The sequence below is a fragment of the Grus americana genome, chromosome 8 (genome assembly GCF_028858705.1).
Source record: "Grus americana isolate bGruAme1 chromosome 8, bGruAme1.mat, whole genome shotgun sequence".
Lineage (NCBI taxonomy): Eukaryota > Metazoa > Chordata > Aves > Gruiformes > Gruidae > Grus > Grus americana.
The window spans coordinates 5492777-5520106 of NC_072859.1; the positions used below are offsets into that span (position 1 = coordinate 5492777).

The following is a 27330-nucleotide window of genomic DNA, read 5'->3' on the forward strand; positions in this document are numbered from 1 at the left end:
CCTCGCGCCTTGTTGTTGATGCGCTTGCGTTGGCTGCTGGAGGTGTGGGACAGCAGCGTGGCCTGCTGGTGGTTGGAGTCCACGGGGCTGGTGGCGATGATATTGTCCTTGTACTTGTTCATCAGGGACAGCTTGGCGTTATCGCTCCCTGAGCAGGAAGAATTGAAGGCAAAATCTTTCAGGGATAAAGATTTGAAAAAAGGAGGGAGGTGAGAGACTTTTCCTTGGATCCATCTCCAGCATCTGCATGAGGCAACCAGGGTGCCGTGGCCAATGGGTCAAGATGCCCCCAGTGTACCCTCATGAGCTCCTCAAAGCCTGAAGGGAAGCGGCACCTCCACCAAGACAACCAAAAGCTGAGATTTAACATTCAGCCGCTCAGGGCACTTCCGCATACCCAGGTCTGTAAAGAAAACCCTTGGAGAGCTTTAGGAACTACACCATGGTCTTCCCAAACCATGTCTCAGTTGAGAAGGCTCCAGCTGGGTGGCTCAGTCAATAACATGGCCAACAAGCAAGTGTGTTACAAGCCTCAAAGCATCCCTGCTGGTGATCAGAAGATGGCGTTAACTCTGAATCATACTGATGGCAAGTATAATTTTGCTACTAAAAACCTCAGCTGAAGACAACACTGGAAATCCTGAGACACAGAAGGGAAGTTTAGGAGTCACCATGGCATAGCTCGGAGGGGACACCATTCTGGTTCTCCATCAGGCCACGGGAACCACAGCCCTTCCCCTCAAAGCTCCACTTAGCCTTGGCCCAGCCACATCCCACTCAGCAGGGACTGCTCTCAACTGGCTGCAAGGCCTCCCAGCAACGGAAGCGCCTTCAGAGCGCCACCAACATCTCACATGCAACGAAAACCCAGAGAAATAAGGAAAATGCTCAAGGGAAAACATGTGTATGGAACGATGGAGGGAAGACAAGTCGGAAAGGACCCAGCTCAGCCCACGCTCCCCTGTCCCATCCCCACCTGGAGTGAGGTCCATGCTGGACTTCTCATTGCAGCCCTGCAGCGAGTCCAGGGTGCGGGTGACCTGGCTGGCAAAGTCCTCCCCGCCGTTCATGCACTCGCGCTGGAGATGGTGCCGCAGGTCGGTGATGTCGTACTCGTAGCCATCCAGGATGGGGGTCTCGCGGATGCTGAGCGTCCCGCTGGAGTTGTGGCCCTGCACGCGGGCGTTGCGCAGGCTCTCCCGCCCGTGGCCCCCGATCAGCACCGAGGGGATGTAGTGGATCTCGTTGGCCGCCTCGGCGCTGGCACTCTTCTGGGGCTGCGGCACCCGGCGCCGCTTGCACCACCGCCGGCGGGTGTAGAGGATCATCACCAGGCAGAGGATGGAGAGCAGCAGGGCGATCATCCCTCCCTGTGGGCACAAACGTGAGCGGGACTCAGACGGGGACCAGCGCCAGCCGCCCCCCCGGGGATGCAAACGCACCAGGGACGCTCCGGGGCGGCCAAAGCAAAGGCAACGGCGAGAGGAGCCCGGTCGCACCGATAACGCAGTGCCGGCACCGCGAGCGCCCGGCGCTGGCCACGTGCTCCCGGCTGAAGCCTGCCTCGAGCTGGACTGGCTTTGAAGTCACCAGCGAGGCATGAAAAAGCAGCATTTAGAGCCGAGCGTGTTTTTGTTTCGCTCTCCCGCAACACATCTTTGAAAGCACAGATCAGATTTATTCCAGGCAAACCCTCCTACGGGCAACTTTTTCTGACCCATTTCCAACCGGTTTCAGTGCTGTCACTCTCAATCTTGGGAGATTTTCCCAGGGCATCCTGCAGAAATTGCAGCACAGATTAAAGGAGATCGAGGCTCGAGACAGCCAGATGACTGAGGCGCTGTTTGGGGAATGCCTGGGCAAAGACACTGAAAAAGCTCCTGTCCCACGGGGACGGACCCCGAAACTGCACCCAGCCCTGCCGCCTCGCCACCGTCCCCACGGTCACCCTCCTGCGGAGACATCGTCACTGCACACAGACAGAGGCAGCGAGATGAAAGCCCAAGCTGGCCCTTTAAGCCCAGCATGATGATGATGATGATGATGATGATGATGATGATGATAATAATAATAATAATAATAATAATAATAATAATAATAATAATAAAAAAGAGCATGCGGAGCCAGCTAAGAGCTCCATGTCCAGCCACGGCTCTGGTCCCCCTCCTCTTTTCTATGCAATAGGTGATCTTGATAAAATAAAATAATAGTAACAATCTGCTCCATTAGGACAAAACATTAGGGGAATTACTGAACGAGAAGCAGGAGAGGCAGCTGGAAAAGGAGCTCTAATGGCCATTACGGTTTAACCCTCTTTCGTTCCCAGGATAATGGAGCTGCGATGCACCTTCCCAGCCTTTCTTCCAAACTTTCTTTGAAAAAAAAAAAAAAAACCAAAAAAAAAAAACCCAAAGAGGAAGAAAACCCAAAGAAACTCCAGTGACTAAGGAGACAAGCAGTCCCGGGAGGAGCGGGGCTGGCTGGCACGCGGCATCTCTCCGGCCAGGAGCCTGCAGCGAGGAGGATGGGAAATCTCTTGTCGGGGCTGAAAACTGGGACTGGATTCCTGCCCAGCCGTGCTCATCCCCAGCTTTTTAGCAGTAAAGTCAGGCCCCAATTCTCTATCACGTTCAAATCCCTTTGAGCTCCTCTGAGCCATAAATAAGCGGGGGCTATCCCCATCCCCACCGGAGATGGCCCCCCACGTCACAGCTCTCCAGGGAAGGGTGCACCTGCGGATGGGGTGACAAGCAGACGGGAGTAATACCAGGGCACTCCCGGCTTTCCTTTGCTGCCCTCCGTACGCACATTACGTCCCTCGGTAGACATGGCGGTGTTGGGTCGACGGTTGGACTTGATGATCTCAGAGGTCTCATCCAACCTTAAAGAGCCTATGATTCCATGACTCTAAACACCAGCGAGCTCTGCCATGCCCCCGTGCTGGTGAACAAGGGAGACCAAGCCGGAGCTCGAGTCAGGTGGACGCCCATTTGTTTAGGACTGGGGCTGTGGGTTCTCCAAAAAGACCTGTTAGTTAATTGAGACGGAACGTCTGCTGCCCTGATGGTCTGAGAGCTCAAACTGTCCCTGAGGACAAGCAGCCTGTGGCCACTTGAGATTTCAAGAGGCTCCCAAGGGAGGAAGAAAACCAGCACGAAGTCTCCTCCACCCCGTGCTAGCCGGAGGGGGTGAGGGCATCACCTCAGACCCCTAGTTCCTCTGCACGGGAACACGGCCATCCCATTTTTCCTTCATTCTCCCCCTCAAGCACTCGTACGACGGCTGTGAGAGGAGCCCCGAGCTGGGCAGGCACGGAAGCGCTGCTCGCACGGTCCACGTGCAGACCGCTGTCACGATGGATACAGCCCCTCGCTCACGCTTCTCTTGGCAACCGCGCAGGGAAGAAAGAAAAATCGGCCTTGAAAACTCCACGTGATCCTGACTCCTGGCACGAAAGCCAACCCCTATTTGTCAGGGCGTGAGAGTGACGGGGAAAAAGGGAAAAAGGGGGCGAGGGAGGATTCAATCCGCATTCACACGCTTTGGTACGAGAGCGATGAGTTGCCGATAGCGTTTTCATCGGCTCGATAATAAGCCTTGCTTCAGGAACTCCCATGTCCATCCTGGCAACCGAGACCACGGCAGCGGAGCAGGGCCAGCCTCTCCCCAGGTGATGCACCTCTCGGGAGCAGCTGGGAACTGGCAATAAAAAAAAAAAGGAAATGGTCCCAAATGGGGTTTTTTTGGGGGTGGCTTTGCCAGTGATTATTTTTTTTTTTTTCCTTGAGACTAATCAAGCACAAATGATGGAGGAGAAGCCTGGCCTGGGGCTGCAATCTGGAAGAACCATTGAGGCTCTCATTAGGGCAGGCACCATTAAACAGCCTGTCTGCAGCCTCGGCAACACATTGTCTCCGGCTAATTATCTTCCAGTGGCACAAAAATTGTCAGATTGTTCAGCTTTTTTACCAACATAAGAAAACAAAACCCCAACAAACCCCAGACCCACCTCCAACACACAGACCTCTGTCTCGCCCTCCTTTCTCTGCCATCGAAACCTTGTCCCCGTGTTTCTGGAGGGAGGACGAGAGCCGCGCGGCACGGGATGCTCTCGCTTACTGCACGCTGCAAAACCGCGGCCACAGGGCCGCTGCGCTGATAAAAGCGGCGGTGACAGTGCCCCGTGGCACCGTGACACCCGTGCCGGGCACCGTCCACCGGGCAAAGAGCTCCTGCCAAAGTCAAGGTGAATTAACCCCGGGTTAAGGTGGTTGAGACCTTCGAAGCCCAGGAATAAAGGCACCCCTGCAAACATATTTGCAAAGCGATGCGTACTGAGGGAGAGGTTTAAAGCAGCCTGATGTTAAAGTACCCTGCACTCAGCATCATCCGGAGAGGTGCCCAGGGCATCTTAACCAGCCCCCGAAGGTGGGCTCAGCTCCCCATCCTGGGACAGCTGGAACCCGATGTGGGAATACATGGCTGCTCAAACGCCCCTAGATTTTCTACAGGTTCCTGAACACCTAAACGGGCGCTGCCTCCCCATCACGTACCATGACGGAGATGTGGAGGATCCTCAGCTCTTCCTCCGCCGACTCGGTCTGGGGCTCATCCGTGGGCTCGAAGCCGGGCAGGTTGGGGGCCCCGTCTTGGTGGTGGATGTGGAAGAGCAACGTGCCGTTCTCCAGCCACTGCTGCCGCCAGCGCACCAGCGGGATGTCGTCCGTGTTGCCCGAGATCTCTGCAAAAGCAAAGCCGTTCACGTGGGAAACGCGGCGGAGGAGAAGGGTGGTGGAGGACATTCACCTCTTCCCAAAAAACGGGTGGAGGGACCAAGGGACACACACGCACACAGAGCCAGCTCCCTCTGGTCACCTCCTGCCAGCACCACGGCTGCCCCTACGTGACCCACAGCCTGAAGGGTTAAAGCGGAGTAAAATCGTATTTCTGGGTAAAATCCAGATGTGGGCCCCTCCAGAAATCCAGATGTGGTGCAGGGACAGAGCACTTACCGACAGCGCCTCGAGGCCAGCGCATCCTTCCAGCCCCCGCTCAGCCAGGTTTCACCCATGTGCTTCATGTAACCCCCGGCTCCAGCCGCGGGGAGCGGAGGATACAGGACCTCTTCCCAGCGGCACTCATGGGATCATTGGGATCACGGCGCTAAATGATCGCAAACAGAAAATATTTCCCCGTCCCTCGTGAACGGAGAAACGTGCACGCGGCTGCGATCGCACCCGCAGTTCTGGCTCTGACTGAGGCGCATTCGGAGGTTTCCAGTCTTCGACCGCTTTTTTGCGGCTTCCCGCACAGGACACAGCCTTGAGATCTGCAGACGTACCCGCACCTTCTGCCCAAACGCCTCGACTTTCCTCAACTACCTTTAGGGTTTGGGGGCACAGGGACAGACGGACAGAGCCGGGCTGAGGAGCGACAGCAGCGGAGGACACCCAAGCAGGAGGAGCAGCCGAGGACGGGGACACGATGCGTGCCGCGGGATGCTAAACGCTGAATCAAACCAAATTCACCTGCCTGACTCCAAAATTTCAGGGACATCCCACAGCTTAGCAAAAGAGGGGGTGACACCAGCACATCCCCAGGAGGGATGGGCACTGTTTAACCACCACCTCCCTCTCAGACCACATCACCTCGACCACCAGCTCAGATCACCTTGATCTCAGCCATCAGCTCGAGCCTGCCGTTGGCCCAGTAGTTATTTTTCCTGAAAACAGAAGCTTCGATTGCCTTTGTTGGGATGACCGCTAAAAGCGTGATGAGATTCCCAGCGAGACGCAGCTTTTCCTCCCGTCTCTGCCCCGTGGGAACGGCCCAGCCAGACCCGGCCGCTCCACCCCGTTTACAGCCGTGCGTTTGGATGGCGGTGGGAAAGAGCCCGGCTTGCTTTGCAAATTGTCATCTTTATTTTGCTTGTTTCGTGCTGCCTTCAAATGAAAACTGGAATTCGATTACAGTGCTGAAAAAACAACATTTTAAATTTACTGTTAATTAATTTCATTAGGCTGCCTTAAGTGGGCTAGCTACCGGGGATGGGGGGGGGGGGGAGGTGGAACTGCATCAGGAACCAGGTTCATCCTCCCCAACTGATTTGATTAATCAAAAGAAACATTAGCCGCAGCGAGTGAATTGGCAGATCCTTTCTGCTCCGCACAGGCCATATTTCTGGTGGCAATCAGCGCGCTTCGAGCGTCCCGAGCGGAGAGATGCTGAGCTCTCCTCGATGCCCCCTGGGATGCAAAACCGAGAGGAGTTAAAGCATCTAGGAAGCCAGAAGCGATTTTGAAATTCCCTCTAACCGCTGAGCTGCGTGTTGAGGCACACAGATCCCCTTTGAAAAGCCGGTCCCGGGAGCCGGGAAGGTTGGAAAAACGCAGATCTCCTCCTCTCCCACCTGGTCTTTATTCATGGGCTGAAAAAGGAAAACGAGCTTTCCCGCTTCCCCGTTTCCCCACGGCTTCTCAACTTCAAATGAACCAGCTCAAACGGAAGAAAAGATCCTCCCTGCACCTGCCCGCTAACGTGAAATTAGGAGTAATTAAGGCAAGAGCTTTTTATGCACAACAGGAACTCAACGGACTGACATTTGGAAAAATGTAAATACCAGCATTTGCTCCATTGTAAAGAGTGGAAATAACAGATACTGAGTATGTGACATTGTGACATTTAGAAAGCTAGAGTTAAAGATGTTTTCCCCCTGATCTGACATATCATCGAAAAAGCAGCACCCTTCGGCTCATTAATATTTGAGGAGGACTCCTTGATGGAAGTTATTTAAATGATTAATAGATTATAGTAAATTTAAGCCTTAAAATAGGTTGTCATAATTTCAAATTTATTTAAACGGGCTTATTTTTAAAATGAAAAATATATTTCAATAAAAAATGGATTCTTGTTTTAAAAGAGCACAATCCGGCCACAGAGCCCGAGCGCGTTTACCCTCTCCCACCAGACATCACGACGCAACCCTGCTGCTGCATCGCACGCAAATCCTAAGTGCTAAAACCAGAGGAAAACACCCCAGAAATCAACCCGCATCACCCCAAAAGAGCAGGCTATGACCCCTCCATCACACCGCAGGACAAAGCTGCTCTGCGGCCTCTGCTCCTGCTCTGGGCAAAATCTCTTGAGGGAGTGCCCAGAGGAGAGAGCTTCATCCTTGGACGTCCTCCTCCTCCTCTCCTCGAGGGTCTTAGCAACACTCCAGCTGCCCCTATCCCACTCCATTTCTACTTGAAAAAATTATATATATAAATACTTTCCTATGCCCATGAAGTTCTCCTCGAGTTTGGTTCAAGTAAGACCAAGACCAAGACCAAGCCCAAGCCCAAGCTTCCTTCCTAACACAGCATCTCTTTGCTCTCTCATCTCCCAGTCCAACGTGTTCCACTTTTATCTTTGTCTCGCTCTCCAAGCAGACATCTCAGCACCTGGTGGGAGATGCTACAACGACCCATGGAGCCAACTGGGGGACATTTATCTGGGTGCCACAGGGGCCCAGCTCTGCCACGGGGCTGGTGGGCACCAACCCTGCCAGCCAGCTCATACTGCGGGGGTCGGTAGATCCCAGAGGAGGTGGGAAAGTGGGCAGAAAGCCAAAAAATAAATAATAATTAAAAAAAAAAGGCAGGGGGAGAGGATAATTTCAAGTTCAAAGTTTGAAAAATATTGATGATAGGCCTGGTCCCTGCATAGCTTTCATTAAGGCCTTGGATATGAAGCCATTAGCACTAGTATTAACTTCTTGCACCTCTGTTAAAAAATAGCCTGCCTGAGTCAGGGGTTAATAACAGTAGGAGACCACTAATTAGGCTGTGCCGCGTTCGCCTGGTATCAAACGTGGCCCAGGTCCTTCATATCTACAGGAGCAGCAGCCTCCAAAGACCTTGGCTGATGCTTTCAACATAACGGCCGCGGCTGCTCCCTTCCCAGACCATCTGCGAGGGGAAGGAGGGGGAAGGGAAAGGTTGGAGAGGAGCAAACCGAGGAGAGGAGAAGAGGAAAGTCCAAACGAAGGTGCTGGAGGTGGGTGGGTTTATACCTGCTTCATTATCGATCATCTCGAATAACTCCATTTCCCTGGGAACAGCTGTCCAACCCAAAGCAAACCCAGTCCTTCTGGAGGCAACACCTCTGCATCTCCCAATTTTGGGAGGCGACGCCTCCATCACAGCCCAATTTTGCACGCGAGCTGACGCAACGTCAAACCCGCGGCCCCTGAGCCTGACGCCGACGTGGACCCATTCCCGCGCCCTCATCCCCCCGCCGAGACCCGGCATCGTGGCAGGAGGGAAAGCAACACAAAGAGAGCAACTCTCCTTACAAACGCGTGCCAGCGTTTTGATGGAAAAAACACCCCGGCAAAACAATTTTCCTTTCCATTTGGAAGCGTTTTGCACTAATAGACGCCTCCGATTAGTCAAATGAACTCTGCCATAACGCCAGTCTCTGCAGACTCATTTCATACAGCAGAGCGCAGATTTTGACTTGGACTTATATTTCCTTGTTAACATTTAAACCTGGCTTATTTTCCATCCGGAACCTGACTGTGTTTTTATTAAGTTCCCCATTAGCTAAGGCTTTTGCTCCACCTCTAGACCTTGCGCGTCCTTTAAAGGGCTCTCACCCAGCAAAAGCAAGCCCTGGCCTTGCACTCCTCCAAGGGTCTCCGACGTCTGAAGTAACTCAGGAGACCTTCCCACCAGGAGCTACTCGCACTCTGCGTTGGGACCTCAGCACTTGATCCCTAGCCATTCAGATGTCAAAACGCATATCCTGATATTTAAGATGGTTTCAGTTCTGAGATTTTAGTGACACATCTTTCACGGGATAATATTCATGTTTTTATGGGCCCATTTAAAAAAAAAAAATCACATTCATCACTGACTATATTTTATTTGCTTTTTTTTTTCTCTCCCCCCTGTCTCAAATCTCAGGTAGGAAAACAAGCTCATTCTGTAGGTCATTCTACCTTTTCAACACAATCCAGCTTTTCCGTAACAGCAAACACAAACCTCACTTTATCTCTTAGGAACATGCTTCATGGGAGAGGGCACCTTGGATAAAATTTCCAAAAGCCTCATAGACATGGGAGAAGCTAAAGGCTCAAGGAAAAAGCACCGGCTGTATCTGGAGCCACTCTCTGGCTCGGTCAGAGAGATCACCCCATCACGACATCCGCACGTGGGGCTGGTACACGTGAAGTCATAGCTGTCATAGCAAGGCTGACAGCTAACCAGGTTTCTCCTTGAAACGTAGGGTGCCTTTGCTTTTGGGAAGGTCATCGAGGAGTTCGTTTCAAAGCCGTAGCCACATTTTAGCCTTGAACTGGGATTTTTGTCCTGAATATGCCACGGCCATAATTCGTCCCTTTCTTTGACAACAAACCCTCCATCACTCTGGGAGTGACATTGTGCCGCGCGACCGTTTGCAGAGCGAAGGACACTGATTCATCACTAATGGCTCTGAGTCGACCGGGTTTCCTCTGCAGCTGCTGACCTTACAACGCGACGTGCCCCATTGCCCCGCTCTTCCCTGCAGACCCAAGGACGTGCCCAACCGCACCTGTGCAACATCCCCTCTGAGGTTATTTTTCCACCGCGTTCGTCAATTTTGACCAAAAGCTGGGAAAAAACAACGAGCAGGCTGGGACATTGGCTGGTGTTTGATTTTCACTCCTGTTTTGTTAGTTTGGTCCCGTCTGCCGTAACTGTGAACTACAGAGGAGGTGTGGGAAGAAAGACAAATCTACCTCGTGGACCAACACTCCGGAGACATGATGATATATTAAAAAAAAAAAAAAAGCCCCACACCACAACAGTGAGCAAAAGCAAAACAAAGAGGATGTGTGACAACTTACGAGATGCAAGATTGATATTTAAACCCCAGAAAGGACCACATTTGTAGTTGATATCCCACCCTGCGATGCCATCACATCACCTCTTCCAGAGAGAAGCCTGGGTCTCCATGGCAAGAGCCCAAGCGATGGAGAAGCTCCTAATCAGCCATGGAGAACTACTGCCCTGGCTAAATCACCTCTCCAGCAAATTGGTGAGATGGAGAGCACGAACCCCTCAGCCCAGATGTTGCTCACCTACGAGCAGCAGAAGAGGACAGCTGCTGAACTCCACCAACACACCAGCTATCTATTGCTCACAAGGGGTGAGCAACCGGAGGAGCGAAACTTGGCAGAGGAGACCCCAATCTCTCAAAAAAAGCTCTTGTGCATCATGGAGATGACAGACCAGTAAATCCTACTTCTGCCCTGGACAGTTTGTTAGAGGAACTGGTAGGTGCGTGGGTAAATATGGGTCGCTCAACACCATAAGCCAGTAGATAAAGGTGATCCAGTTTGATGGACTCGTTTCAAAGAGTCCTTATCAAAATCCACCCTCAAAGCTTCCCAAAGCACCGAAGCAGGGTTGGGATAAGAGGAAAAGTCCTCTTGAAGCCCACCACGCGGGGGAGGAGTAAGAGGTTAGTTTTCACAATGAAAGGAGGTTACCAAGAAGCCCCACGGAGATCTTCGTCAGGACCTCAGCTGCTCAGAAACGCTCTGGAAGAGGAGGCGAATGACAAAGTTGGTCACCAATGCTAAATTTAGTCTCCACAAAGCTAAAGCTGTGAAGTGCTGGAGGAAAGTGGGTAAGGAAGTGGGCAGGTGAAATTGAACTTTGGTGAAAGCAAGCTGATCTCGTAACAGAGGAGGCAGAGCTAGGAAGGTGAAGAGGAGGAGAACAAGGAAGATGAGATGTTGCAAATGGCTTTATGGAGAGGAGAAACCAAGTGTGTTAGGACCCCTCAGCAAGGAAAACAAACAACTGAGCAGGGACACGGTAAAAGCCTGTAGAGTCATGAAGCTGGTGGAGCAGTGGGAAAGGCAATGTTTATTCACTAGTTCTCACTTTACAAGAATTAGGAGTGTAAAAACTAACACAAGGCTCTGTTTCACCCACCGTAAAGTAGGAAAGCACTGAGAAAGGAATCGAATTCAGGGAAGACGGAGCCACCAGCGACTATCGAGCCAGCGAGCCCAGAGGCAAATCCCAGCCCATGAAATCCCTGCAGCACAGACCTCGGCAGCAGGGAAAGGACCACGCTATATATCATGCGTTTTGAACTTTTTTCCCCCTCCACGTACCAGCTACTTGCCACATGCTGAGGGACCACAAAACCCGCTGTCCCCCACCCTGCCCAACGTCTTGGGGATGAAGGGTGGCTGCAAAGCCAGCTAGGTGCTACCCAGGCCACCCTTCCAGGATGCATCCCATCCCAACGCGTCCCTTCAGGAGCGGCTGAGACCCTCTGCTCCTCCAGGCACCGCCTCGCCGGGGCAAGGAGACCCCAAGGCAGCTCCCTCTCGCCCGCCCCCCCCAAACCCCAGCCCTCCGTGCCGTCAGACCCTACTGAACAAAGACCCTCGCCAAGATTACCTCCAGCTTTCCGAGCCAGCAAGCGATTTTCACGGGGAGGCAAAGGGCTATTTATATCCATCGCGGGCTGGCAGGGAAGGTAATGGCCGGCCACTCCAGCCCATCTGCCAGGCACTTAGCAAGACATCGGAGCATGTCGTACGGGCGAGGTCAGGCAGCGGCGGCGGTGGGACGGGCGGGGGGAGGTGGGGGGATGCATTACAGCGATGACATGGACTTCACTTCAAGGGTAAACTTCAGCCCGCTCCTGCAGACTCATTTGTTTAAGTGCTCGTTGCGCCGAGGCCAAGAGGTCGGGCAAATTAGACGTTACTTTGGTGTCCTTGGGAAACAAGCGCAGCCGCTTGTTCCTCATCTCCTGGGGGAAAAGCCAGGACCTGCCTGTCTTTTGGGCATGGGAGAGACAAGGTGACCCTCCCAGGGGGTGAAACAGGACCGAAATAACCCTGTCCACTCTCCTGCCGACAGCGGGACCAAGAGTTTTTCCAAGAGGTGGTCCTCCTCTTCCTCCCACCTCCCGTGGAGGGACCGATGCTGGTCTTGGGGCAGGACAAACGCTCACCAGTGGCCCCATACGGGGATGGAGAAGGCAGGAATGGATGGACTACCGCCAACCGCGGCCTAATGTCATCAACTCTTCGGTGCTTAGGAGCTCCTACCTGATTTCAAGCTCCATTTTCAAGTTTGTTGAGAGGCTTTGAAAAATAACAGGGAGAAGGTTAAAAAAAAAAAAAAAAAGAAGGAAGAAAGATGTAGAAGGGGAAAAAGTTAACTGTGCATCTTGAATTTATCACTCTTGAAAGAAGAGCTTGTCAAGAGGGCCAGAGACCAGCCAGTGCGTGGTGATCAATGGGAGGACTTTTGGGTCTAGTCAAGCTTGTTTCAGATTTACAGGAACTGAACAGAGGCATAAATCTGTCGCCGCCTGACGAAAATGGAGGTAATTAAATCTGCAGGTGTATATAATTGTCATATTGATGATCTATATAAATCAGCGGAGCCAGCAGAGGCACAAAGCGCTGCGTCGAGCACGGAGCCTCCCCACCAGGAGCTGTTTGCCCACCCACCCGGCCAGGGGACAGGTCTGGTGGGCGCAGGTCACAGCCCTGGGGACACCCATCTCACCCGCACGGACCTGCCCATCACCACAGCCACCACGACCCTCTCCTCCGCGAGAGACCATCTCCCGATTGCCCCCGCGGGCAGCAAAAGCAGCAGGACCCCTCCCGCCGCTGTCAATGGGTGCGATTACCCGCGGCCTCGTCCTGGCTACTGCGAAATCTCCCCTGACTTCAGGAGGATGAAGATGGGACCCCGAGCGTTGAGATGCCCGACCATGGATGCCGCGGGGGGCTCTTTGCAGCCGCTTCGAAGCGCTGAGCCCGGGCGCAAGTGGGGCACTGACTTGATCTCGTAGCAACCCTTTTATTTTTTTTTTTTTCCCAATTTATTTTAACCTTTGTTATTTTGGGAGCTTTGAAGCCTAAGCTGCTCCGAGGCGGCTGCCTTTGTAGGAAGGACAGAAAGTGCAGAGTGGGGATTTGAAAGAGGGGGAGAAATAGGGTGAGAAATAGGGAGGGGGAGAAACAGCGCTTCACGGCTGAGGTCTACGACGGCTCCTTCGCCGTTTCTCCCACATCCCAACAAACCCACCCCGGGAGGCGCGCGGGGCTCTTTTACCAGCAGCTACAGTAAATTTGGATGCAAAGCAACCACGGCGTCTCCCATTTATCTAACGCCGTGACCCAGAGAAACCTCCGAGACCTTTGCAGACCGGCATCCCTTCTCCCGCTGCTCAACGGGACACCCCTCGGTCCCCGACGCAGGTGCAGAGCATCCTTCCCAGCCGCCGCGGCTCAGCCCCACTCCTGCCGTGCGTGCCGGCACCACGGGGACACGTTTCTTCCCGCCGCGCTGGGAGGGACGGGAACACGAAGGGAAGGCTTTCCCATCACCTTTGCCAGCCAGGTCGCCTCGCACGTGCCCGCGGGCCGACGGCGCTTTCCCGGGTCGAGCGACGCGTACGTGCAGCAATTGGATAATGAAAAATTAAGCGAGCACTTCTGCATTGCAGTCCAAATTATGTAACGCCGCTCTTCAGTTTCAGCACCCATCGGCTCTAACGCTGCCGCACGTCGGTACGGCCCTGCCTGTATTTACCTGCCTGTCTTTTCGGGCAGGGCTCGTGCCGTCAGCAGGGAAAAGGAAACTCCGGTGTCATAATCACAGGCAGAAAGTTCCCTCGTGTTCGTGTGGAAAAACAACGGGGCAGGGGAAAATCTACTTATTTTCTTAGCCCAGTGATGAAATCTGGGATTGCCAAAGCAAAAGGGATGGAGCAGGGATGCTCCAGCCCGGCAAAGTGCCAAGGGTCGCCCCGGCCAGGGCAGCACCCCCGTGACTGGGGGGTTTCTGAGCAAGGGGCTGCTGCCACTTGCTCCTCCCGCACCGAAGCGGCATCCCATTGTAGCACATAAGCAGCATTTCGGTAAGCAAACAGAATTAAATCAAGGCAAGGAGTGAGCTGCATTTTGGGTATCTCGAGAGCAAGGAGCCCTGCCAGACCCTGAGCACCGAGTAACTTCAAACTCCTGCGTTTACGGCCACATCTTTGCTTTAGCCCCACGGGCTCTGGCTGTTGCTGAGAGCAGGGCTCGGCGAGCTCGCCTGCCACCTCCCCCTTCCTCGGCCAGAAACCCACCGAATACACAGCCGCGGCCCCTGCAGCGCTCTTCCCGGGACACGGACGCTGCCACCCGGTGTGAAACCAGCCATTCGTCCCCGCGGCGATTAGCTCCACAGGACGCTCTGCCGGGCTCTCTGCACCGTGGCTTCAAGAAGCCACCGGAGATGCCACGGCTCACACCCGGAGCGAGCGGCTCTGCCAGTACCCTCCATCACCGCCCCCAACGCCTCTCGGCTTTGGCGTGGTCCCTCCAGTCACGTACTACCTCCTGCCATCGCACCTCTCCTCCCGCCTCGTGGTCCTTCCTTTCCTGCCCTCCCTCCATCATCCCGACGCTCTCCCGCTGCCGGCACGGCTTCGTTTCACACGCCCGCCGCCTTTCATCCCGCGGCACGTGAAAAGCCCTTCTTCCGCGGCGCTGAGCTTTCGTTACAAGGAGGCGGCTGGATCCAGCCCGGGCTGACCATCCCACCACCATCCCGTGAGTAGATGCGCACCACGTCCATCCCGGGAACCTCCGCATCTCTCATCGAGCCCCAGTGCCCGCAGGACACCCCTTCGCCCCAATTTGTGCCGGCTGCCGTGGGGGGGACTGCGGCAGGATGCTCAGGGCCGGCGGCTTGAGGCTGAGTCCTCTGGCTGTGAACCAACAGCGTGCCGTACTCAACGGCGAAGGGCAAAACGTGGCAATAAAAAGCTGCGGAAGCCAGCCCAGGTCCAAGGTTGAGTAAGCGCGCTCGATGCATGCGATGCGCTCCCCTCCCTGGCGTTTCCACCACGCACCGAGGGGGCTGCGCTATTTCTCCTGCCCACCAGGTCTGAGCGTGCCAGGAGCGCGGCCCGTCTGGGAAGAGAGCAGCTCCTGCTGCAAGGCTAATAAAACCGGCTTGATTTTTTTCCTCTGGAAGGATGTTTCAGGCACCGCCTTGCGTGCGGATGCTCGGACACGCATCCCAGCCCGGTTAAAGCTGCGCCTTGGCGTGAGCTGGGATGAGACCCCTGCAGCTCCCCGCTCACGGACCGGCCAAATCCACCCCCCCCACCCTGCCCCAAATTCCCGGCCCACGTGCATCACGTCTGCAAAGCCAAACTCCCTGGCTCGTCCCTTTTGTCAGCAAGGACACGGCAAGCAGCAGCCCTCGAGTCTCACCGCTGCTGCTCTCCAGAGCTCTCCTGAACGCCAGACCCCGGCTGTGTCTGGCTGAGCAGTAGAGGAAAGGGTGGAGAGATGCGGCTCTGCGATGGGAACACAGCTCCGCACCGGCACGACGGCCCCTGGGAAAGCAGCGCCCAGAGGAGCTCGGGGCCAGCCCAGGGCGGCGGGAGGCACGGCGGGCTCTCCGGTCCAAACCTGACGTTTCCAGGAGATTTCCAAGCGGCTGCGGACACAGGGGCCATCGTTAGGGGAGCAGACGGGCTGAGAGCACCGCAGCAACCTAAAGTCTGTGCTGAGCTGGGCTTAGACACCCCCCGCCCCGGGACCCTGTGGCCACGGCTGCAAAGTAGACCCTGGCGAGAAAATTTGGGAGCGCAATGTCTCCTCTCCCAGGCATCTCCCCTTGCCCACCGAAGCTGACCAGCTCGCCCGATCCCCGCAGGAGCCCCCCCCTCCCCACCACGACGCTGCCCTTCTCGGCAGGCGAAAGGGCGCTACCTCCCGACGCCGCACACGGAAAGAGAAATCGCCCCGACCCGCACCCAGCTGCCTGCCCCCACGCTGGAGCCGTGCCCTGGCGTCGTTTCCCATACCCTCACTCCTCCTCCAGCACCCCAAACCCTTCGCTCGCACCAACCCCCCCCCCACCAAACCCTCCACCTACGGAGCTAGGGGTTTTGTTTTTTTTTTTTTAAGCCTTAAGCCATCTCTTTTCAAAAAAAAAAAAAACCACCCTGCTTCATCCTGCGTGGTGGAGGGCAGCAGCAGCGGGAAGTGCCAGGAGCCCAGCGTCCCGGGCAGCGGGTTCCCAGCACCGTGCCCTCCCGCTCTCGCTCCCCTTGGGATGCTCGAATTAATTGCCTTGTCTCCTGGAGCTTTTCGCTGGAACAAATAAAAGAAAAATGGGGGGGGGGGGGGGGTTGCCAAAACCCATAATAAGGTCTACAGTTCTTCTGAGCTACAAGGGCTGCTTTAAATTTCGGGGTTTTTTTCCTTTTTCTTTTTTTTTTTTTTATTTGAAGGAGGTTTCCATGGTAACTCTCCCATCACACAAGAGCCTGTCCCCAGGATATTTCGGGGTTGCTAATATCTGCTTTCCCAGGCAGCCACGGTGTTGTGGCGGTGACATCGCAACCGGGTTTTTTTGGCAGGGGAGAAGAGCAGAGGCGCAGGAGAGAGGAACAGGAGGTGCCGCTCCCAAAAACCCAGGTGAAGGTCCTGCCTGTACCCAGCTTCCCCTGCCCGCCAGGCAGAACTCCATCCCAAAGGGCTCTGGCAGCCAGGCGATGGTTTTGCTTGGACCGCGGCCCCGATTCGGGGAGCGCTCCCAAGGCAACGCAGCCCTGGCCGGGCCAAGCAGAAGCAATGTGTCCACGCGAGGGCACGGACAGGGTCCCCTTACCATCTCCCGCCACATTCTCCAACCTTTCTCCAATCTCCTTCCTCCACCAGGTTAGTTTTCAGCCGGATCAGCTCCCCGCGGGAGCAAAGCCAGCTCTCTGCATCGCCCATAGCTGCTTGCTCTGCTACGCTCGTTAGTCATCCTAATTACTGATATGCCTCACGGCTGGCCAGGAACGGGACCGCAGACCCCAAACTTCTGTCACCGATGTGCTAGAGGATCCCTCAGGGATCCTTTGCCCTCCCCCTTCCGTTAGAAATGGTGACGAAAGCCCCTGCCCGTTCCCCGGCAGATCTCGGGCTCTGCAGACGGGACACGGCGCAGGGGACGGGCTCAGACCCCTTGCCCGAGCCCGTCGCCAGCAAACGAGCCCCCACAGCAAAACAAAGCACATCCCAAACCAGACCCCACAGAGCCCGGCGCCGCGGGGTGAGCATCCATCCCGAGCATCTCCCGGCTGCGGGGCGGCAAATCGGGATCGGAAAACACGGACGTGGCGTGCGGGAGCGGAGGATGCTCTCCTCCGGGCGCTTCCCCGGCGCTAAGCCGTAGCGGGGCGGCCAGAACGTGGCAATCAAAAATCTTCCCTTATCAAGACAAATCCCCCAGCCTTCAGAGTGTGCTGCTGGGGGTGAGCCACTGGCCACGGCCAGGCTGGTGCAGAGAAGCCAGAGCCCGGCAATTTGCAAGTGAAAAGCCAACCAGTCTTAAATGACAGGGCCATCACCATCCAGACGCTGCCTTAATCCCGCCAGGCAAAAATTCCTTCATTTGAAGGACTGCTCTGCAGCAAGACTCCAAGGGAGATGATTTCAGAGCCTCCATTTAGCTGGCTAAGCAACCATTAAAAAATAAAGTAGAATACAAAATAGAATACAAAATAGAATACAAAATACAAAATACAAAATAAAATACAAAATATAAAATACAAAATATAACATAACATAACATAACATAACATAACATAACATAACATAACATAACATAAAATAGGTAGGAAATGGGATGCAGCCCAGGAGCAAATGCTGCCTGCGTGGGGAAAGAAGTGCAGAGGCGAGACAGCGGCGTCAGGGAGACACGTGGCTGCCCGAGGGTCCCCTCCACCACTGGGACCACAGCCAGTTCCAGGGTGGTGAAACATGCTGCAAAGCTCTGGGGGTCCTTGAGGAGGACCCATGCGGGCAGTCCGGCCCCCCAAAACTGGGAGCGGTCTCATGGTGGGATCAGGAGCGAGCCCGAGCATCCCTGCCTGGATGTGGTCTGAGAAATTACGGCTGTGAGCGATTAAAAGGAGCCAGGGGCATCGCTCTGCACGTCCAGCCAAAACAGGGGGGTCAGGCCCCCCGCAGCCACCTCGGCTGAGCGCCGGTCCCCTGCCCACCGCTGCCAGACCCCGATCCCCACGGGCAAAACGCGGCGCAGCCCCGCGGCCCGCTCCCCCCCTGCTTTCTGGGTCAGTGAGATTCCCTCCCAGCCCTGCTGCCGCTGGAGCCGGCTGGATGCACGGTTGCTGTGGCAACGGGTTCCCAGAGATGAAATCCCTATTTCTTTTTTTTTTTTTTCCCTTGGTTAAAAAAAAAAATATATATATATATATATATACAAGAGGCCCTCTACATCCGCCGTGCCACCACAACCTCCGCTCCCAGTAAGAGAGCGGGTGGGCGATGGGCACGGCCCTGGGGCAAGGTGCCCATAATGACGGGGACGCGCACCCTGCGCCTCCCTCCTGAGCCTCGGGCACCCCCGGTTTGGCCATGGGGGACCCCGTGCTCCTCCCAGGGATGCCGCCCACTTTCCTGCAGCATTTTCCACCCCGGCTGCTGGGTTTTAAGGGCTGCCCCCGCTCGTAGCTGAGGCTGGTGGCGGGTTCCATCGCGTGGAGGAGGTATGTGACCAGGCATGGGGGTGCGCTGGGTGCTTCAGCGGCTCTGAGCAGGTCACCTCGCCCACTCAGCCCCATCCGTCCGCTGGAAAAGGGATATGGAGAGGTCAGATTTACATTGCATGGCCAAGAGCAAGGGCGGGAACGGGGGTCTCACCTGCAGTTTGCACCCAAACCCTATTAGAAGAGCCTGTCCTGTCCCACCAGGTGCTCCAGGGCAGGATGCATCCCCCCAGCAGACCCCTCTCTGCTTTGCTGGAAGCTCTGAGGCCCCCAAGCCGTGGTGGCAACCATCTCACATGGCAGACCAGGCAGCCGGCAGCGCTCTGGATGCTACGGACAGCGTCCCACCGCCAGCACCAACCACTCCAGGAGGGCGCAGGAAGAAGGTGGCACCCCTGAATTTGCAGGAGGTGTAAACACCAAAGCATCCATCTCAAATTCACCCCACGGCGCTGGGAACTGGGGTTAGGACCCCGGTCTGGCAACAGAAGGGAATGAAGCGCATCCCACCGCCAGGGCAGGTTTGGCCAAGGGGCACAGGGCTGCCGAGACGGGGCATTTCGGGGTCCCCTCCCCACCGCGGATCCTGGCAGGGGTGGGTTACGACCCCCCCCCCCAGTGAACACCCTGGCCGTTCTCCAAGCCGCCCGGCAGGGAGGTGCCAGCGTCCGCCCCCTCGGCCGGGCACGCGAGAGCATAGATCACACCGCTGGGTTTCAGTGCATGTGACAGTGTCCAGGATCAAAGCCAAGTTCAATTAATGGCTCACAATCTTATTAGAGAAATTATTTCAGGATCTTGAGTAAAAGTCCGATATATCCACTCCATTCCATTAGTCAGGCTCATTTAGTAATTCAATCAATCTAAGCAAGGCAATTGAGCTCCTCTGGTATAATTTAACTCGGTTATTCTCTAGGTACTTAAGAATTCCTTAATATTTGCTCCATTATTTCGCCATTACACCTATTTCCAGGTGCAAGGTTCGCACCGGAGCGATGCTGTGGGTCCGGCGGTGGGCCCAGCCCCGCTGCAGCCCTCTGCCGTGCCCCGGCCTTGCGGGATGGGGACGTGTGACGAGGAAGGGCAGCTCCAGCGGCGATGACGGGATGCCATCGCCTCCTCTGGAAATTAAAGTCAATCCGGGGACCGGCACCGCAACACCCCGAGACCCGCTTTCCCACCACGGAGAGCCGGGACCAAAGAGCTTGCCCTGCGTGCCACCAGTTTTGGGACCCACAACCAGCACCCAGATCCAGGTGAGAGGGACCAAGCAACCCCCAACCAAAACCCAACGGGATGCTCCTCTCACTTGACGTGGAAGTGAAAAAGAAAAAAAAAAAGCGGGGGAGGACAATGCAATCCTGCAGCCTCCTGCTTCCCTCCTCCGGCGCCATTTAGGAGCCGGGGAGCAAGGGCAGACGGGGTGGGGGGATGCACACGCCACCTCCCGCAGTCGGTGGGGAGACGTGCGAGGTGAGGACGAGAGCCGATGGGTGTCACATCTCGCCACCTCCCCGTGCAGCCTGGAAGGAAAGCCGGGGCGGGCAGGCGCGCCGGTGGTCCGTCACCCCAATTAGCAGCATCCCGCGTCCCCGTGGCGGTCCATCTCGCACCCCCCCACCCCGCTATCCCGTTATTAACCCAGGGAAGTCATGGCCAGAGCATCCACCGGCACAGGCAAGAGCTTAGCTGAGATTTAACAAAAAAAATTGATTAGATATTTCGGGGAGATATTCAAGAGCAGTTAAATATGCCCAACTCATCGGTGCCTTTGAAAAATCTCACCCCTCTAAAAAATTAGAATTGATTTTGTATTTAAAAAGGAATCTATTTAATTTAAAAGTAAGATAATTTGAAATCATGACAGCTTGTATTAAGGCTCGAGTTTATGATAATCTATTAAAGTCATTGAAGTTAAGAACCTGCTCCCATCCTCTCTGCCAAGGCTCCCGTGAGAGCGATGGGGAGCAGGGGAAGTCGGGGGGGGCGAGGGGCTGTGCTGCCCCCGGTTCAGGGCACAGCAGCCGGGCTGGAAACTGGGGAGGCAGAAAAAGCTCCTTCAGCTCCTCCACACTCAGGGGAAAAAAAAAACCAAAAAAACCCAAAAACCAAAACCAGGCCACAAGAAACCATCCAGTATTTCAAGATCTTGAATTATCCGGCGCCCAGTAAGCGCGGGTTCGACCTGTGGGCTCTGCTTTCTCATTCCTCAAGCGTGTTTTATGCACAAACCCGCATTTCGAGACCTCGCTTTTCAAACACCTAGCGCATTACTGGGGCGAAGGAGTCAAAGGCAGCGCCTTTCGCGCATTTTTTAATTACGTCGCAAATCTCCGCTGAGCCCAAGGGGCCGCGGGAAGCTGGGATGCTAATAAATACCCCGCTCGCCGGTTTATAACCTGCGAAGGATGGGGCCCCAAAAAAATTAGCAGCCCGCAGGAGTGTGAATCCAGTTAACGACATATCAAACGAGGTTGGATGCTGCCGAGCCGAGCAGCGAGGAAGAAGGGGGTGTGAAGGTTAGCGGAAAGGGAATATTGAGCTGCAAATTAGCATTTCTTAATGACCACCGACCGGCGAGACTCAGCCTCCATCAGGAAAAACAAAATACAACCAATGCAACAAACAACAGAAAAAAAAAAAAACCAACCCTGAGATGAAAGGCGACCGTTTCAAATGGAGCTTTGCTTGATTTACGGCAGGATGAAATGGGGTGATTTTAAAAGCGGGCAGCCCGGCGTGCACCCCGTCCCTGCTCCCACGCCCTCGCTGCTTCCCAAGAATTCAGGAGGTGGGAAAAAACCCCACAGCAAAACAGGGGGACGGCGTCCGAGTCCCTTCTGAGGACGTGCATCTAAAACCATGCGGGGTTTTTATGGGTACGAGCACGAAAGGCGATGCACGTGGGGAACACGTGCGCCGAGCTGCTCCTGGGCAAACGCGGGCAGCGAGGCGGCACGTGCACAAGGAGGCGGCCAGCGCAATTAAAACGCGCTCTGTTCGTTAGCAAAGGGAGCTACGAAGCAGCTGGAAGCCCTACGAAAGCGCCTCCCCTCACCGTAAACCAGGGGTAACGAGCCCACAAACCATCCCTCTGCTTTCGGAGCAACGTGGGAGCGGCCACGGGGTCCCCACGTTCGGGAGGGCTGAGCACCAACGCACTCGACACACCTGCCTCTGGGACCTGGACAGCCGGGATTGGGGGGGGGTGACACCCCAAAATGTTGCAGGGAGAGCAGGCAGCAAGCAATGCCTCACCCTTTTGGGTAAAGATAAAGCTAAAGCCACCAGGCAGCAGATCAGGGCACGGCGAAGCCAGCGCATCCCCCCCGGCCCCGGGCTGAGCCGCAGCTCCCCACTCCCCGCAGCGGGGAGAAGCAAACGCATGGAGGGGACGGACGCCAGTCCCCACGCACCACTTTCCTACCAGCCCCGTGGCCGGGCAGACAGCCCCCGGGTCCCCATCGTCCCCGCCGGCACGGGTGAGCCCCAGCAGAGCTTGGCTCAAGGGGGTCCATCAAAGTCGCCAGTGGTGAGGGGATGCCCGCAACCTCCGCACTCATCGTTCAGTTGATTATGTTACCGGAGCATCATCAGGGGTCAGGAGTGACAGGCGTTTTTGGGGTGCCCAGTTCAGCACACACACACACCCCCCCGCCGGCACTTTATTTTTAGCAAGCACCGTACGTGGCTCTGAAAGATCCCAGCGCATCTCCAGCTGGGGGAGAAACCTTGCCCCACGCGCCCATCAACGGGATGCCTGGCTTGGCCACCACGGCAGGGAGATGCCACCAAGGGAGGAGAAACCACGCACGCCGGTCTCCAGAACGCCGGCCAAGCTCAAAAGCACTTAAATTATTTAGGGGGGGGTTTGAGGGGTACAGCCAGGGCTGGAGGTGGATGACACCCAGCCACCCTTGGGTGCCCCAATCCCAAACCCTTTCCTGGCTGCTCCCCCTACACGGTCCCACCCTGCCACTGCCACCTCCCTGCACGTTCCCACCATCTTTGCAGGGAAACTGAGGCACGGAGCGACTGCGAGCGAGCTGCTCGAGAGCCCACGTGGCAGAGCCGTGGTGCCACTGCCAGGAGCAGCCGCGGAGCATCACGTGCCCTTCGCAGCGCTCGAAGCCCACGCCCAGGCCCTCCCCAGCCCAGGGACAGCACCCTGGGGTCCGGTCCGAGCCCCCGCCAGCCCTCAGGGCAGCTCCCCTCCCCTCGGGAACCCCATCCCTGTGCACGGGCCCTGGATCCAAAAACCACCAAGAGGCGAAGGAACAGTCGCCCAGCTCCCTCCCCAGCAGAGAAACCCCAAACCAGCCCGGGCTCAGAGGCACGGAGGTGGATACGGAGATTATCCCCCGCTCCGACACATTATTGCACGTTCGAACGCAACAAGGGGGGCACAATTAGTGGGCCTGGGCTTTGTCGGGGACGGTGCAATCAGCACCGCGTGAAGCCCGGTTCCTGGAAGGATGCTCAAACACACCCTCCAGCCACGCACAGGCCTTGCGGAAACACAAACAGCCACCGGCATCGGTTCCACGCGTCGACCCGACACGGCCGCATCCCCACGGAGCGCGCAGCGCCAGCAGTGACGCTCTCTGCCCCACGGGTTTCTTGGGCTGGGGGGTCTCTGGCTCCGGAGGATGCAGCCTCTGCGGTACTAAGTCTGGGTCTTGTAAATCTTCTATGCACCTCAGGGCTTCTGCCATGCAAAAGCAGCGCCCAGGCTAATAATAATAATAATAGCAATAATAATAATAATAATAATGTAAAAGCAACACCCACACATGGCAAAGCACCACAATGATAACAACTATAATAATACCCACACATGGCAAAGTGGCCACACCAGCTTCAAAGCAAGCCCTTCTCTCGTGGGAAGGAGACAGACGTAACACAGCATTTCCCAGGAATCACCAAGCCAAAACCTTGGCAAACAGGGGCCCCACGAGGTGCCCCCTCCTGCCAGCCCAGCCCCAGCATCCCAGCCGGGGGAGACTTGTCCTGGGACCACCTCTGCGTCCCCACAGCCCAAACCCCCGCGTGCCTGGGGCCGGCACAGCCCTGTGCACCCGCACGCTCTCAGGGGCCCGATGTTCCAGGCAGCAACGCCCAGGAGAGACCGGCCGCCACCGGGACGTCAGGGTGCGCTGGCACGCGGCCAGCCATCCTCGTATTTGTTCCGTGGCCACAAGCAGGAGGAGGTGAAAGCAAACCCCTGCCCGGCATCATCAGCGCAAGCCCTGGGTGCAGCGGGGGCTGTCAGGGTGGGTGTGTCCTTCCCACCGTATGGCATCCCTCGTGGATTGGAAAAACTCCGGGGGAAATCCCCGCAGGACCAGCCAGGGGCCGTACCCCGGGACCCCCGCCTGAGCCAAGCCACGCATCCCCACCCAGGCACTCCCCGCTGGCAGCACCCCGGGGCCCATCGGGGGCCAGCTCCCTGGGACCGGGTCCAAAAGGGGCAAGGGACAAGCACCCGTATCGCCTTCGGGGCGTCAAGGCAGTGTGGGGCTGGCGGCCATGCCTGCGCATCCCCTGCATCCGCCGCGCTGCCGCCCCGTTGCCACAGCAACACTCTCCGGCCTCCGGCCGCAGCATCCTGCAGCACAGGGCTTGGACCGGGGGACCCCGCGTGGCCTCTGGCCTCCAGCAAATCATCCACCCTCTGCCCCCCACGGCGTCAACAGCCCCCCGCCTGCCTCTGCCTTTCTCACGGGAGAAGGGGGTGCCCACGCAGCACCCAGGACCGGGGGTTTTTTTTTGCACACAGAAGGGTCTGGGGGCCGGGGAGGTGATGAAGCGCTGGGGAGAAAAACCAGGTTGGAGCCACCGTTACGCTCTGCCCGCACACAAGGGTGGCACAGAGGGGCGATGCCACGCAAAGCAACGCGCCGGTGCCTCATTTTCGGGCCAACATCCAGGCAAGGGTGGCATTTCAAAGCTTCACAGGGCACCCAAGGTGCTGCCGGAGCAGCGACGGACGGGCAAGGCTTGCAGGAGGTGCGCGCAGCCACCGCGGGGCTGCTAGGAAAGCGACGGCGGCGTTTGCCCAGGACGGGGGATTACGTGCGGGCGGCGGTAGGAAACTGGTATGCTGCAGCAATGCCACTGAAAATTAAAATTTTCTCTGCAAATTAAAATTTTCAGTGACTTGTTCCAGGTGGCGCGGAGGGAAGCGGGTCCCCGCGCACGAGTGGCAGAGGCCTTGCTCTGATCCCAGCGTAAACGACGGAGCGAATTGTTGGCTTTTTTTGGTGGAAGAAAACTGAGGAGGCCCATCGGATTTGGGCAGATGAGCCTCAGAAGCGGATGAGGCGCGAGGGCCCGGCTAGAGCGGGCGGGAACCACCTGGACCATGCGAGCAGGCCAAAGCCTAAAACCTGGGGGCAGGAGTACTGGCGACGGCACGCACGGGCGGGATGGGAAACGGCGGGCACCGGCGTATTTTTCCACCAGGCTGCAGGAAAGGGGACTCTGCTCGGGGGCACACAAAGCAGAAAGCCTTTACCTCCAGCCAGCCACCCTGGAAGCAAACTGCGGGCCCTCCTGCCAGCACGACCCGCCGGCGGCTGCGCACGGAGCTGGGGACGAGCCCCGCGGATGACAGCCCTGGGGGGGGGGGGATTCACGGAGCATCCCAGGCCTGCAGCATCTCCACCGCATCCCGCCCGGTGCCGCAGCCGGTGCCGAGATGCTGCAGCGGGGTGAACCGGCCCCGGGGGCCGAGATGCTGCCGCAGGGTTACCCGCACGCCGGTGCCGCAGGGAGGAGCCCCGCAGCCGGGGGTGCTCGGGGCCCGGCTGCCGGGAGGGGAGGGGACCGGACAGGACAGGACCGGACCGGACCGGACCCACCGCGTACCGGGCACCGCCCGCAGGCCCGGCCCGGAGACTCACCCAGCACGAAGTAAGGCAGCTCCGTATTCTCCAGGTCATCCACCACCACCATCTCGCCGGGAAAATCGTTGCGTACGGAGAAGAGCAGCTTGGGCTCGGCGGCCGAGGGGCCGTGCATGATGCTCAGGTCGTTCTCCCGCAGGAACGGCAGCGCCGACACCGTGATGCTCTTCAGCTTACACTCCAGCTCCTTGGCCGCCGCCTCCGCCGCCGCCTCCGCGGGGCCGCTGCCCGTCGCCAGGCAGCAACCGGCGAGCAGGGCGCACAGCCCGGCCAAAGCCATCTTGGAGCCCCGCGCCGCGCTCCCAGCGCCGGCCGGGCGGGCGGGCGGGCGGCGGCGGCGGCGGCGGCGAGGGGCGGGGACGCGGGGCCCGGCGCCTCCCCGTGCGGCTTGGCTCGGCTCGGCTCGGCTCGGCTCGGCTCGGCACCGCTCGGCTGGGCTCGGCACGGTTTCCCCGGTCCTGCGCCTCCCCGCCTCCTCCGCTTCCCCCGTGTTTTCCCGCATCCCTGGCAAAGCGGGAGGGGTGCGGTGCTGGGTGCCTTTGCCCCCTTCTGCACTGAGAGTAACTGACAGATACCCCCGGCCCTCCCCAGGAGAAATCACGGACCTCCCCTCAAAATCCCAGCCCTCCGAAAGCCCAGCAGAAGTCACAGGCCCTCAAAATCCCAGACCTCAAAAATCCCAGCAGAGGTCATGGACCTCCAAAGCCCCAGGAGAAGTCACAGATGTCCAAAAATCCCAGACCTCAAAAATCTCCGGAGAAGCCATGGACCTCCAGAGTCCCAGACCTCCAAAGCCCCAGGAGAAGTCACAGAGCTCCAAAGCCTGCAAGCCTGTGTGTTTAAAAAAAAAAAAAAAAAAAAATATATATATATATATTTGGAGCATAAGGGCCAACCCCAAACCTGCTGGTTCTTTTTGCACTGCATGCTTTTTATTGTTGCTCTAAGCGAGCTCAATGCAGCACTGACGGCTTGCCCAGCCGCCAAATCTTCTTGCAGACACCCGTGGCTCTGCAGCCAAAACATCCTGATGGTAAATGTTCTCCTGTCCCAGTGCGGGATGAAGGGCCCCGGGCACCACCCCAGTACCGGACGGCAGCAGGAACACACGGCCGCGGCCATGCCGCTTTGGTTTCCACCCTTGAGGAGCTCCTGCCCGCTCACACCTGTGGAGCAGAGGGGTGCAGAGCCATCGCTGCCCTGGAAGCGGAGCTCCCACCCCACCAGCTCCACACTGGCTCCTTGAGCGGGGCACGGCTCCATCCCGTCTGGCCCCTCCAAAGCAAGCCCCACACAGCAGATAGATATACCTTCCTTTACAAAAATCCTGCAACTTTTTGTGGTTTTGTTTTTTCTTCAGGGCTTTCCCCCCACCTTGCAGCAGCTGCAGGGATTTCCCCAAATTTCTCCTCTGCTGGTGCCAGCCGTGAAGCTCAACATGCCCCAGTGTGGGCACTGCGAGGGGACACCCCTGCACCCCAAACGCACTGAGCAGAGCAGCCGCAGCGGGTCCCTTTCCCCAGACCTGTTTCTGATGTAGAATAACCCTCCCAGTCACCCACTACATTTTGGGGAAGAAAAGCCACGCTCGCCAGAAATTACCCATTTCAAACACCAGCCTGGTTAACAGTCAGAGCTGAGCACTAAACATCTGACGGCGCGGGTGTTTTCAGAAGCCAGCTAGTCAGGAAGGGGCTTCAGCGCTGGCTGGCTGCAGCTGCCAACAGAAAAAAAAATTTAAAAATCAGGAAAAATCATGAAAAATGAGCTGTAGTGTTTTGCAGGATGGGACACGGCCCTCCCTTTGGGGGGCACAGGGAAATCCCTTTGGAGGGCCTCCCCC

At 56.8% G+C, this 27330-nt stretch overlaps 1 protein-coding gene across 3 annotated transcripts in view; it reads right to left on the reverse strand.

The window, feature by feature from the left end:
- The window catches only part of ASTN1 (astrotactin 1), a 56813-nt gene extending 30963 nt beyond the window's left edge, over nt 1-25850 (reverse strand). For 2 of the 3 annotated variants that reach the window (XM_054834191.1, XM_054834189.1), the window contains exons 1-4: nt 25485-25850; nt 4554-4741; nt 977-1370; nt 2-148 (exon numbers count right to left, since the gene is read on the reverse strand). In XM_054834191.1, coding sequence (XP_054690166.1) covers nt 2-148; nt 977-1370; nt 4554-4741; nt 25485-25767 — 1012 coding nt within the window. In that variant the 5' untranslated portion in view covers nt 25768-25850. The remainder of the gene's footprint in view (nt 1; nt 149-976; nt 1371-4553; nt 4742-25484) is intronic. The other variant, XM_054834190.1, reaches the window with a different exon arrangement.
- Between the last annotated feature and the right edge of the window lie 1480 nt (nt 25851-27330).